A 14,990-nucleotide genomic window follows, 5' to 3' on the forward strand; every position below is an offset into this window, starting at 1 on the left:
AGTCTATTTAAAAATAATAATAAGAAACTCTTTTCTAATTATATTCTTCAAGAATTTACTGGAAATAATTAATTAATTAATAACTTCATTTACCCAGATACAAAAATTTAATTATTAAATAAAATTCAAGATTCCAATATGTTTGAGTAATACGTTCTTGATATTAACATTCTTTGATATCAAATAAACTTTACAGTATGGACATTCGATCCATAAGAAAGTAAAAAAAAGGTAAATTAATTTCATGGAATATTAGCATTGACTTGTAGAAAAGAGCCCTAAATAATTGTTGCCAACAAAATACGGCAAATATTGTCCATTAAATTGAAAATATGCCCCACAAATTGATTGGTGAGAGTCCTGTGGAAGGATAAGAATAGATATGTATTCTCTTACCCAATTACAGTATAAGACAAGTTAAACATTTCCTGTTCACATGAACACAAACATTTATATAATTTCTCTATTATCAATTATGTCTGGACTAATTTATATATACCTTAACTAATCTTCCGAGACCTTGAAACTACCAGCGAATAAAAGCTCAAGTGACTACCCCCATTAGCAATTGAAGAGGGACTCAAACTCATGATCTCTTGAGTAATATAACCAAAAGTCTCTATTAAGCTACTCGGCCACCTAGAGGTAGTTATCCCCCCTCTCTTGATCTTCTTTATCCACTTATCATCTCTATATTTCCATATTAATGAAAGAAATTCATAAAGGAGATTTTAGCCTTGCCTCACTCTCATTTGGGACATTTGGCACCAGTACTATAGAAAATATTCTAGTAATTTAAAGCCACTATTTGTGTGTCTCTAATAAACTACTTAAATTTTAGGGTTATTTTCCCATTAATTTTTCTTTGTGGAACTTCAACGGAACGACGAGAAAGATAATTACAAGTACGTTTAGATATGAACTAGTAATGACGATGAAATAGATCATATATAGCTTTATGGATATTGAAAATAGGGGAAACCAACATAATGGAGCTTGCCTTTATTTTTTTTTGTTGGTCGAGAACTCCACTTAGCCTTGTCTAATAACTTTGATGTGTAAGGGGAATCTTTGAATGCTAAAAAGCAAAGAAGATTTGCAATTTTAAAGAAATTATAGGGATGATAAATAATAAATTAAACTGACTTTGTATTTTTTTTTTTTTTTTAAAAAAGGAATATTTTTCTAATATTAAAAGCTTCTACCTTTTGTGTTGTAATTTTGGACCCACTACTAATTAAAGCTGCTTTTTCTTGAGATGATAATGCCTGAAGAATACAAGAAATTTTTAACCATGTCATTCTTTAGAATTGGGTAATACAGCTGATGATTAGAAGATTATAAGATTAACAATATTATCGTACATGTTAATCTCGATTAACTCCACTAATTACGATTTAATGTCTAAACCCTCATCATCATCATCATCATCTTCTGCAACATATTCATGATCAGAAACAGAAACCGATATAGGGCTTAAAATCTGAGGATGATTAACATTAATGCCATTATTAAAACTACATAAATGACACAAATTTGAAGCGGCTCTCGATTTTTGTTTGGCTTTAAGCTCACTTAACCTTCGAACCAAAACCATAATACCTTCCATGATTTCTCGTTCGAGTTCTCTCTCGATCTCCATGGCGAGTTCTTCTCTTATCTTGAGCTCTTCTTCATTAATGGCCTGCATGTGAAAATATTATGAACGTGGTCTCCTGTTATGTTGATAATTATCTTCATTTTCTGAATTATTCATGAAGGTACTGTAGCTTGAGAAAGGTGCCTCGGATTGTAATGGAGATGGGTTAATGGAGTGATTATCTTCCATTTGATATCACAAATCTGAGTGTCTCGATTAATATTGGCGAGTATTTTTTATGTCATTGTTGACTATGTTAATAATCATTAAAAAAAAAAATATTACAAGATTAAATTAAGCAGTAATGGACGGAAGGGGCCGGTAATGTTACCGAGATGGTAACATAGGATATATGTAGATGATATTTGTGCATGCCGGCATCGATTTAAAAGAAAAAATTTGCCAAGTGGCTGAACTTGAAACAATAACAGCCGGTTTCTTTTGTTATTACCAAAGTGTTTTATTAGCGTTTTTTTTTTCCTAAATAAAAAATGGAAATTTATTATTATTATTTTTAAAGTAAATGGAGCTTCGAGAGTATCCATTTCAATTTTTAATTGAAGTCATATAAATATTCAGAAAAGTTTAACAATTTGAATCCGTATAACATGTCACATTTAAACTAACAATTAAAAATTAATCTACTGGTAAAAGTTGTATTAATAAATTAAAAAAGTACAATTAATTACACCAAATGGAAGGGCTTGGTCCCATGTTCAATAATTTTCAAAAAATTTCCTTTTTAAAAATCATATATCATTCAACTTCATTTCTTATACGTTATTGCTTTCTTTGTTAGAAAACTTTGATGTTCCAAAAAATAATTTATTATAATAATAAATAATCACTATTCTAGGCTCCATGGTAGGACAAATGTCTCAAAAAATTAGAGTAAGACCAAACTTTGTTTATTTTTTTTTAATAATTAATGGGATAAGCCCTTTTGCATAATTCAATTTAAAATAATTGTACAAGATTTAGGTTGGATAATTATAAGCTATATACTGCCAAATTTTATGTTGACTTATTTAATTTTTTGATATTATTATTTGAATCCATCACAATTATGCAATGCATATTGAGATAAGGCTACTTTTTTAATAATAATAATAAAAACCATAAGTTTCATTCAGTAAAATCTATAAAGGTAAAATGGGCTGTCAATAGAGGCCCATGTTCATAATATATAATTATATTATATATAATATATATATTATATATATATAATAATATATAATATAATAATATATATAAATAATTTATATAAATCAAAGTTATGGAATATGAATTAAAGTTAACCTATCTCTTATATCAAATTGACCAATATGGCAATGCAGCTTAGAATTTTTCTCGAAAAAAAAATTAATATAATAAAATAAATCAAGTTAATCTAATAGATAAGAATATTTTAAATTAACTTGAAAATGAATTCTGTATCAATACTAAGACAATTTTAATTAGGTTTAGTTAGAGACCATGTGAAAATAAAATAAAATAAGTCACATTTAGATTTGATAATATTAAGTATGCGGATTAATTAATTAATTAAGTTCATTAATGATATATTAAGTATTCTATATTACATATGTATATAATATAGAATTGTGTTTTCTTCTTTAATTAATAAGTGTCATTCATCAATTTAGAATTAATTCTCCAGCCGAACAGAAACCAATTTCAAATCTAATTCATTGCAATGAATTAATAATTCAAAAGTAATCATATCAAAGTCTACCCAAAAAATAAACGGAAACATTTTGCAATATATATATATATAATTTCTTCAATTATATTGAATACATGACGGGCCTGTTGAATCTTTTTAAAATCTAAGTGATGGATGTTCAGATTTTAAAAAATCACGACATCGATTATATTATAAAAAAATTTAATATCCAGAGTAAAAGTAAAGGTAAGTGTCCAATCACTAACTTGACAAACCTTAGAAGCAAAAACCAACAATCAGGCGCTGTCATTGATTTGTACATTTAAAATTTTACAACGTCCACACATTTTTTTCTATCTGTATAATTTGAGTTACTGCATGCAGTAAAATGAGTAGAGAGTTATTTTGTAAGTGGGAAAATGTTGTGACATAAAAGTTTGTCATTTAGTAAAGGAGTTAAAGATATATATAAACTGATGAATTAGAAGCTTTATCTTATCCATGGAGATAAAACTACTGAGGAAGAAGATAGAATCTTTTTCTTGAACAGACTGATACTGATAGCAACAGGAGAGCTATAGTTATCTTTCTATTTCATCCAAAAACTACACTTGTATATAATAAAAGAATATCTAATAAAATAATTATATACTTATCTATCATATCCCTGTTCATATAGTTATCACCACTCAATTTGTGGGCCTCTTCTTTATTCTTTAATGGGTATGCTCCATTCTATGCCAGCTCCCAACAAAATTGGCAAAATTAATCATCCTCCACAGTGTGTTTTTTCAACACTAAATGGATATATGGACCATGCACCCAGACAACCGAATCCCATTCATATATACAAATATTTTTTGAATTTTGGGTTAGATTTTGGATTTATGAGACTTCTCCCCTTTCAAACATGTAAAACTTACTATGTATACATGTAAAAAGAATTCTTAGAAAGGGTTAAAACGAATAGCTTTGCTAATCGACGGTAACATACCCTAAAAGATGAAGCTTTGTTCGTTTATGTCTCCAATTTGACTCAATTTATTATTTTCAATGTCAAACAATGATAACTAATCAATATATACAATAAGACTTAATCCATATAAGAATGAAATATATAACCAATATTTTTAGTAATTTACTTCCATATCTGAAACAATTGAACGTAAGCCTAGATTATCTTTATGTCTAGCAAAAGTTTTACAAATTTGAAGTAAATTATCTAACGCTAAATTAGTAGTAGGATAATAAATACCACTTAATGTATTAGTGAAATCGTAAAAAACTTTAAAAAATGTATAAAAAATATTACAAACCGTCCAATCAAAATCATTTACGACTTCTTTTGGATAGTTCTTCCGATTAACGAAATCTGTAATTTGTCTTACAGTTGACATAGCTTTTTGTAACATCAAATACCTGAAATTTCAACCGTTAATAAATGAGATTCATACCTAAGTCTAACTAAACGTATATACATTTGTTAGCGAACTAAAATCTTTGTACTTATAATCTATGTTTCTCATGTTACAATAGAAACTAATAAATTTTTAAGTTATATAAAAAAAAAGATGGAGTGATATGTGATAAAAGTAAAGAAAATTTGTACGAAAAAAGGATAGAAAATCTTTGGGAAAATGCAGAGGTAGAGAAGGAAAAATTGGAAGTATATGAAGAGAGAGTAAGTAAGTTAAACTTTTTTGTTGAATGATGATGAAGAAGAAGAATTATATGAATAAAAAAGATAAGTGGATTGTAGGGAGTCAACACAAGTGATACATTAATAATTTCATACATTATTTTCAAGATAACTTAGAAGATTCTTTTTGGTAGGTCCATTATTCTTCATTTTATTATTGCCTTCATATGTGAATTGATAAAATAGTGTTGCTCCCAATTTCATGTTGCTGACAGTCTGGTTTTCACTTATTTTTTTCTTTCAAATTTAAAAAATTATTCTCAATTCACTCAAAAACAAACGATACAAACCATTTCTCCCATTTACGACCAATCACACATACAAACATAAATCTCTTTTTTAAAAAAAAAAAAAAAAAAATTATTCGGTTCATGAGCAAATAATAATTAATCAACTATATAAAAAAATAATTATAATTATAATAATAATCCCACTACTATGAATAATATTTAACTACAAACCCACCGCGTGTATGATCTCTATTCCAATTCATGCATGCTGAAATTAAAATTTTGATTTCAGAACTTGTAAATAATTAATTAAATTACCACATTCTTTAGTTTTTTTTTTTTTTTTTCTCACCGTAATGTAAAGATTTTGATCGATTCTTGACAATTTTCACATTCAAGTTTTTGACTTCTCTCTTCACTCACCACTTCCCATTGAAGAAGCAGCAACTGCAGCTTTGTTTGCTACTATCTCGTAACCACCACCACCATCGCCAGCGCCGCCGCCACCACGACCTTCGAATTCGTCGTCTTCAGTGTCCACATCTTCCCCTTCCTCATCTTCTTGCATCTGATCCGCATTGTGATGATCTTCGTCTTCTGGCATCAACGGCCATTGTTGCTCCGGCTGAACCATCAATGGCACCATCGGATTATTCACCGGTTTCATCATCTTCTCTTTGTACAAAGCGTCCAGCTGGGTGAAGTATGGACATGTCTTTGAATCCTCCGGCCTCTTCTTGTTGCTCTCTTTCACTTTCTTGAAATACTTATTAATGTTCTCCCACTTCTCTTTGCATCTCTTCGCGCTCCGATTGTACCCTACGCTCCGCATTGCTGCCGAGATCTCCTCCCACAACGGCCCTTTCGGTCCGTTCTCTTGATACTTATTAGCAAGATCCGTCCGGAATTTAATAAGAGCTTGAACTTCAGCTTTTGGCCATCTCGATGAGCTGGACATTGATATAACACCACCACTATTCCCATTAACAGGTTTCGCAGTTGTAGTAGTATCCAAATTAATCATAGTCGTCGTAGGCGGCGGCAGATGCGGAGCTTGTTGTTGTTGTGGACGAACCGCTAGCTCTAGTGGCGGCGCAGCAGGCGGTTGTGGTAGATTATTTTCTCGTGATTGGATCAAATTTATCTGGGGCTGTTGTCCTGAGATCTTCTGCAAGAATGCAATGACCGCAGCGTCTTTAGCCGCGGCCGTGGATCGTTCTTGGATTAGAATCTCATGCTCCCTGTTAATTCGTGTCATTTCTTGAATTCTCCAAGCTTCTTCACGAACCAATCTTTCGTGTTCACGTCTCTCAATTGTTTCCAAGAACTTATCTTGCAACTCCTCCTGCTTCTTGATCACCTGTTTCGTTAACCTCTTGAAGAACTCCTTCCACTTCCGCTTCCTCTTGTTATTATTCCCCCGCACCCCTTCCGAATATTCCTCGTCCGACGCTGTCGAAGACGAGGTCGAACTCGAGAAAAGATTGGATGAAATATTGGGAAAACTACTCAGAAACGAATTGAAAGCATGCGTTGGAGGCGTTGCCGAAATCATTGCAGGGTTATTCGTTGTTGCAGGCGTTGTTGTGACATGTTGAGTAGTGTTTTGAGCAATAGGGTTTGTTGGAGTAGTACTCCAAGGCATTATAGTTGCAGGAGAAGTAATTACAGTTTGGAATGGAATTGTTGTTTGAGGTTTTGGTAATGAGGATGGTGGAGTAAACGACTGAAAGTGATGATGCTGATGATGGTGATCAAGAGCTTCTAATTGATCGAAGAATTTGTAATGTTTGCCCTCTGGTTTACCCGTTCGGCCATCTTTGGTTCTCTTGTGATACTTGTAGACGTTCTCAAATTTTTCTTTGCATTTCTTGGCGCTTCGATGATACCCAAGCTCTGCTAGTTTCCTGACAACAACAGTTCAAACACAGCTCTATTTCTGTTTTTATCCCATCGAAAATTCGACTATGCAACAAAGTTTCAAACCATTTCGACACGTAAAAATTTTTTAAACACATCAAAATATTCGAATTCTAAGAGTAAAAAGGTAACTAATAAAATGAATCAAAAATAATAAAACTGTGAAATTAAAAAAAAACAAAAAAAAAAAAAAAAAAAACCTAGATCATATAACTCAAATTATCAGATACTTAGAATTTAAGAAACTTGGGGGGAAAAGAGAAATTGATGGAAGAAACTGATTAACAGATCTCCATGCATCATGCATGAATATAAACATGTTCACTCAATAATCTGAATATCGAAACGAAAGAAATTCAGCTGCAAATTTAAATTAAGCATATATTAAAAGTAATTAATCTCACCTTGAAACTTCTCCCATAATGGACCTTTAGACTGGAGTCACGAAACACTGATCCATATCAGAACGTATCTTCAAAAGAGCCAAAGTTTTGTTCGGCCACGGTTTCCGCCAAAACTCGGTCGCCTGTATCTTCTTCGCCACCAGAATTTGACCAGCATCAAAACCAGCACCAGCAACACCAGCTGTTTCATGAGCTCCAATTGCGGCCGCGTGGGGGCAGCACGTCGCCCCGGAGGAGGTCCCGAGCACGGCTGATGAGTCTTCTGCAGCTAGCATAGCATATAGGAGACTTCTAGCAATACAGCTAGCAGCTATAGCAGCTCCAAAAAAAAAAAAAAAAAAAAGTAATATCACAATATTAAGATGGTGAATTCCTTGAAGGGTTTGTTTTATGAAGATGGGAGTGTTTTTTTTTTAATTATTTATTGAGTCATTTCTTGTGGGATCGATCTCCTGTCAATCTCAAAACACAATTAAAAAGCAAGAAAACAAAAACAAGAAAACAGATTTTTTTTTTTAATAATAAGCTGCGAATCTTCAGTTTTTTTATATACATTAATATTTCTTGAAAAAAAAAAGTACAACTAAGGCTCCTGGGGTTCTGTTTTTATATTTAAAATCATCAGTAACAAAGTGAAAGAAAGCAGAAAGAAAGATGGAGAGAGGAGGAGAAATATAATATTTTTTGAAATAAATTTTTATAATTAAGAAAATGATAATAATGTAATGAAAAAATTATGATGAAGGGGGAGGGGAGGGAGGGAACAGTGCAGATAGCGACGATGGGGATAATAAGTTGGGCCCTGTAGGTCAGCTTTGCTTTTCGGGGCGTTTTGGATTTCAGTGGCCGTGGGTAAGCTTGTGATTTTACTGAATTACCCCTAACATGTATCCCATTGACCTAATTATTTATTATTACTTAACTGAACACTCCTTCTTTATTACATCATCTCCACTATTACAGTCTAAAAGTTTATTCCGTAACAAAGATTATCTTGTTTAGTTATATTTCCCAAAATGCCCTTCATCATTGTCCACGTTAACATTATTGTGTAAACTTTTATTTTTATTTTTGTTAATATATGGTTTCAACTTAAAACTTGTTAGATTGATCTTATTTACCAGTTAAAAGAGTTAAATTAAAGTCATAAGTACTTTTAAATAAGGTTCTATTTTATCTGTGATGCAAAAAATCATTTTTAAAATCTAAAATACTATATCTTAAAATTTTTATAATTTGAAAAATATCTATAATATAATATTCAAAAAATGTTTTCAGATTCTAGTTTTTTAGGATTATATCCAAAAAAATTGTTTCGACTCATTTGTTCAAAACACAATTTCATAAGATTTTTTTTATTCCTTATTTTAAAAATAAATAAATAAATCTTATATCAAACTTATCTATCTTAACTATTTTTGTCTAATATGAATATCGAAATCATTAAAACATACAAGGAATCCAATTGAAAACTCTGTTTGAAGAAGTTTATAATAAAGCAAAGTCCATAGTTTTAAGATAAATGTTTAATTTGGAAGAATATCCCTTTTTCGTTTGAGCTAAAATCTCAAACAAAAGGGTCAATGAAACCTCTTTTTTTTTTTTAATGAATTAATTTATGCGCACCTCAACTAAACCTCCGGGATCTTAGAACTATTGGTCGAGTAAAAACTCAAGTAACTATCCCTATTAATAACTGAACAGAGACTCAAACTCATAACTTTTTTAGTAATATACCTAAAAGTTTATATCAGACTACTCGACCACTAAAAGATAGTTATGGTAAATGAAATTTTCCTAATGGGAAGTGTTTAATCAACAATAATCAATAATGAAATGTGTGATTGAATTGATGCTAAATTAAATGGTAAAGCGGCCGTGATAATCGTGTAGCCACATGGTCGAAACGGAACAACCAGGATATGTCAACTATCAATCAAAGCTAGACAAATCTTGCAATCAAACTATATATTAAATTTTTATAATAAATAAATAACTTATCGTGAAATTGAATGGATGCTGTAAGTGGTGTATATAGAATGTTGAAATTGAATTAAACTAGTTAGATATAGGTCATGTTATTAGGCCAAGCCATTTATGATATGAAGTAAGTAGTGACCAATTTAGTTAGGTTGTGACCTACCGTAATAAATGGTATTGAAATTTCGTTGAGATAAACATCATGTTACTCTTATTATTTTTATATATCATGATTCGTGAATTATTTCAAATTTTTGGACCATATTATTATTGTATTAAGTTGTTGGATGTTAAGTTTAATTAATTAATTAATGTAACAGGTAACCAAAAGTTTGAGTTATTTTTTTATTATTCAAATAATTAATTGAATATATGAGAATTTTGGGTAAGTTTTGATATTACAAGCTTACATTAAATTAAAGAACGATGGAACATGTTTTCAAATTGATATTAATAATTTCCCTGTTGGGCATGACCCTACAGGGTTCTTGAAAGTAATTGAAATGTTTGTCAAATTTAATTATAAAGACTAAGAAAAGTCTCATTTTGTTAGCGGAGTTGAATGGTAATTCATCAATTTAATGACTCAATTATTGGATGAGATAGAGCAATTTAGTCCAATAAAATGGGACCATATTGTCAACACAATTTGAAATTCAAAAGCTTACAAAAAGTAATAAATCGACTAGGGTACAACAAATGAGACTAATCACTTACTCAATATTCACTCGACCGTAAAATAATACATTTTATATAACCATAATACAATAATACTCACTCGACTCCAAAGTTATGCAATTTATATAATCAAATACAATAAATGAGACTAATCACTATACACTATATTAGTTGAAACGTACATGGGGTCTCCGTAAAATTTAAAAAAAAAAAGGGTATAAGAGCGAAGGGAAAAAATGTGAAAGTAGGTAAAAGAAAGAGAGAGAGAAAGAGAATGGGAAGGGGACAGAGGTGTTACGGCCAGAAAGGAAATGAATGAAGGAGAAGAATACGTAATGTAATTGATGATGAAAAGAAAGAAGAGAGTAGTCACATTTTCTTTATGTATAATATGTTACACTAAATAACTTAGCTAAATAGCCAGGTTTACTTTTCTGTTGTTTTTTGTCTTGCAAAAGAGGCACATTTTTTAATGGTTTGTTTTATGTCGATCGATAGATTAATGGTTTTGTTTTGTGTGGATGCTTTGCTGGCGAGAATTTTATTTCTCTTTCTTTAACTTGGATTTGAGAATTTAGATGTTATGTGTAATTGCTTGCCCACTATGTCACCAACTTAACTCTTTCTTAATTTCATAAACAAACACACATGGTGGTGAATAAGATCGATGGTTGGTTGTTCATTTATATATTTATTTTCCCTTCTAAACGAAATATCGTTTGATTAAAAAAAAAAAAAAAAACCTCAAGTGGAACAAAAGAATCACGTATTAAATTACCTCTAGGTGGTCGAACGGTTTGATAGGGACTTTTGGATGTATTACTCAGGTCTTGAGTTTAAGTCTCTCCTCGGTTGCTTATAGAGATAGTCATTAGAGCTCTTATACAGCCGGTAGTTTCAGGGTTTCGAATGATTAGTTGAGGTGCGCTTAAACTGGCATGCACACCTCCGACCATTAAAAAAAAAAAAAAAAAAAAAATCACATGTTATTAGCATGTTTTTGCTTGATAAATTCTTCTTTCATTTAAATATTAATATATATGATCATAACATTATTTAATGATAAAATCTTGTTAATCTTCAATCTTTTTAATATAATGTATAAGATACGTTAATTAATAATGTGATAGGATCGTTTCTATCATATCTCCAATTTAATCAAGTAAAAATTATGTTCACACGGGTTTGTTTTTGGACTTTTCTCATATACCAAATTCAGACTTATTTATTAGGTGATATGAGATGAGACAGTTTCGATTAAAACATTATTTTTAGTCTCTTTTATAATATAGTAATTTTAAAAGATAATCATTTAAAGAATCTTGAAAATAGGTTTAGGATGAATAGTTTGTGTATTTTCAAAATTCTATATTTTGAGAAATTAGGAAATGTGAAAATGAAAAATGAGTGGAATATGTTAAACAGAAAATGGTGAAGGACAGGCTGGTGAGATGGCGCAGATTACAGAAAGGTTACATGTAGACAAAAGTGTTAATGTATATAACATGAAGCCCATGTGCCATCCATGTGGATTAACCCTTTAAATAACCTGGCATTACCTAAGCATTATATACCTTTCTTTTCTTTTTCTCTTCTCTTTGAATTCATTTATTATTTTCTTTCCCTGATAATATAAACTACTTTTCTTCACACTTGGAAAAGAAAATTCATTCCCAAAAGCTGTTGCCATTACCATTATTTATTTTATAACACCATGTTTTTAAGATGTGTGAGAAAAACTTTTTTGTGCCTAAAGTTAAACAAAAAAAAAAAAAATTTAATTAATTCTTAAATATATAAAGTCTTGAATATATCTTCATTGTTTGTACACTTTTTAAGTGTAAAATTTTATACATGCATGCATAACAATTGAATCAAAATAGGTACATTACGAAGAAGGTTATTGTTTATAATAAAGTAATTTGAAATGCTACAATCTAATATTTGTGCTAAATTATAGTAGATATATATCACAGAAGAGGACTCTTATTATGTACAAAATAATTCGAGATAAACTGTTGTATGACTTTATAGAAGATCAAAGCAAGTACCACATGAAAAAGGTTCTCACAACGAACGAGGTGAACTAGGGATAGGTAACTATCGAACTATATATAAAATCCCTGAAAGTCAATTAATGGAGTTATAATTTGGTTCAATACAATGTATTTGTAATAAAATATTAGATTTAAAAAGAGTTTAGGATTTATTATTACTACAAAATCGTTTAAAATGTTTCTTTCAAGGGTAGTATTTTGCAAATATTTGTATGACTGAAAATACAGTACAATTCTTAATAAGGATTGCTTAATTAGCAAATCTTTTGGTATCCCACTTAATTGAACTAAAAAAATATTATAGTGAGATTAAAAAGACGATAATAATTGTTTATTTCGTGAAGGTAATCTCTTGATTGTGACTCATCAACAATTAAATTAGCAATTATATAACTTGTACTATTAATTTTACCATTTTGACTTTAATTTCTCCCTTTGCCAATGCAAATTCACTATGTGTCTAAATTTTGATCTCAATTTCAATTTCCACCGACACAAAAAGCCATTAAGAATTTTGTAAGGCAACGTTAATCACGTTAATCTTGCCTGCTCACCTGATTAATCGTCAAAATATATACAAAACTACCTGTATAATGAAAAAGAAAATTAACAAAAAGTTATTTCTATTTATTTAATCCCACATACCTGCATAATTGACGTTTACGAAAATATTACTTGCAAGTTAAAGCTATTGGGAAACTTGAGTGTAAAGTTAATTAAGAGTAAATTACAAGAATTGTTCATATATAACAAATTATATGGAGGAATAATTTTTAAATTCTACGTTATACATACATACATACATACATATTCATTTTAAAGAAGAGACTTTTGAAAAAATAGATATATTAATTTATAATGAGTTTCATTTTTTTAGAACTGGATGACAAATTTTTGAAGTTTTTTGGGATTTGTTGTATTTTTTAATTAATCTACATGAATGTAAGGGTAAAAGATAGGAAGCTCGTTTGCTAATAAGAGTGGCTACTTAAACTTTTATCCTATCGGTAGTTTTAAGGTCTAGTTGAGGTACGCATAAATTGGTCGGATACTCTCGATTATAAAAAAACAAAATAAATAAATTATATATATATATATATATAGAGAGAGAGAGAGAGAGAGAGAGAGGAAGCTAATTCACCAATTAGGATATAATTTTTCAAATTTTTATCCGAAATTATTAAAACTAATAATTTAAGTTTATCTAACTTTCATCTATAAATTTATTAAAAAAATTTAACTAGGGGGTTCTGCTCATATATTCATCAATTAGAAACTACCTATATAATTTCATTTTTTTTATTATTATTATTTACCTATTTTCACTGATAAATATTTAAAATAGAATTTCCACTATAATTTTTAATGTTAAGTTTATGATATATATTTATGGTTATTATTCCAATTTTAGTGAAATGAATAGTAAATAATTTTGATAATTAAAAAAAACCAGTAATTAATTTATACGTACACACAAACTTACACAACTCATCTATACAACCAAATAAGGCAAAAATGCATAACATGCATGAAATTAAGTATTAATTAATTAAATACGAAGAACTGCATGCAAATTAATCATAATTATCATTATTAATTATAATCTAAAAAAGCAGTAAAAAAAAATCAGAAAGACATGAACACATGCAAAACAATTCCTGAGCAATATTAATGAAAATGGAGACTTGAAAAGACAATTCATAAATATTTATACACAAGCAGGCTGTATATGTGATGAATCACATCGGGCCGTCTCTAACCTTTAAAAAGAAAATTGAACGAATCACATGCAGAACAACGAGTATCTGCATTTAAAACTACTTCATTACAACTCCTTCGATTTACTTTCCCTCTTTTACAGTAAAACCTCCCTATAGTGATACTCTATATAAGAATAAATTTTATATAATTATAAAAAATTTAATTTCAAATTTAGGATAACTATAAATAAGAATAAACTCTATATTATAATAAATTATAATTTTTTTAATTCCCGTCTTAAGAAAAGTTGTCTCCACATAGTAATAATTATCTGTATATTATAAAAAAAATATGCTATGTTACATTAAATTTTTAATATGAAATAAAATATTTATCTAAAGTTGTTTGAGATAATGATTTATGCTTTAGAGTTGTTACTACATTTTTTAACTTGTGGGTAGATTACTCGCTAGCATGAGCATTTTCTTGTTGAAACTAAATATTTCTAGTTTCTCAAGTATGTTTAGAACTTCTTGGCACAAAACTTTTTGTATTTTCGTACTACCATCCTCATGATTATTTCTTTTATCTTCTTGTCTAATTGTAGTAATGATTTCTTCTTTAGTTAAAACATATATAACTTATTGCTCATTTGGATGATTGAGAAAGACATTAATATCCATTCGATTAGTATAATGAAGTTGTCGAATCTGATCACTAAATTTTACAATTACTCTTTGATTCTCCTCATCCACTTCATTTGTAACTTGCAAGTTATCGACATGGGGGATCCTAATTTGATAATGATTAAAACAATTCATAATAGTATGTGACATCACATCAATTTGCTGCATAATTTTGTAATGATTAAAACATTTGACAATAATATGTGGCTTCACATCAATTTGTTGCATAATTTTATAATGATTAAAACATTTGACAATGATTCGTGGCTTCACATCAATTTGATAATGCAACAACTGCATTTACAATTCCATCAAGGACACTTATCTTTG

At 29.6% G+C, this 14,990-nt stretch overlaps 1 protein-coding gene across 1 annotated transcript; it reads right to left on the minus strand.

The window, feature by feature from the left end:
- Positions 1 to 5,584: 5,584 nt before the first annotated feature.
- Positions 5,585 to 7,913, minus strand: LOC116120444 (trihelix transcription factor GT-2-like). The gene is made up of 2 exons (XM_031406392.1): positions 7,559 to 7,913; positions 5,585 to 7,141 (listed from the first exon to the last, which is right to left on the minus strand). Exons 1-2 carry the CDS (start codon positions 7,573 to 7,575, stop codon positions 5,650 to 5,652), a joined length of 1,509 nt encoding a protein of 502 aa, XP_031262252.1. The 5' UTR covers positions 7,576 to 7,913; the 3' UTR covers positions 5,585 to 5,649.
- Positions 7,914 to 14,990: the final 7,077 nt, after the last annotated feature.

The sequence above is a fragment of the Pistacia vera genome, unplaced genomic scaffold (genome assembly GCF_008641045.1).
Source record: "Pistacia vera cultivar Batoury unplaced genomic scaffold, PisVer_v2 Contig933, whole genome shotgun sequence".
In the NCBI taxonomy this organism is placed as follows: Eukaryota; Viridiplantae; Streptophyta; class Magnoliopsida; order Sapindales; family Anacardiaceae; genus Pistacia; species Pistacia vera.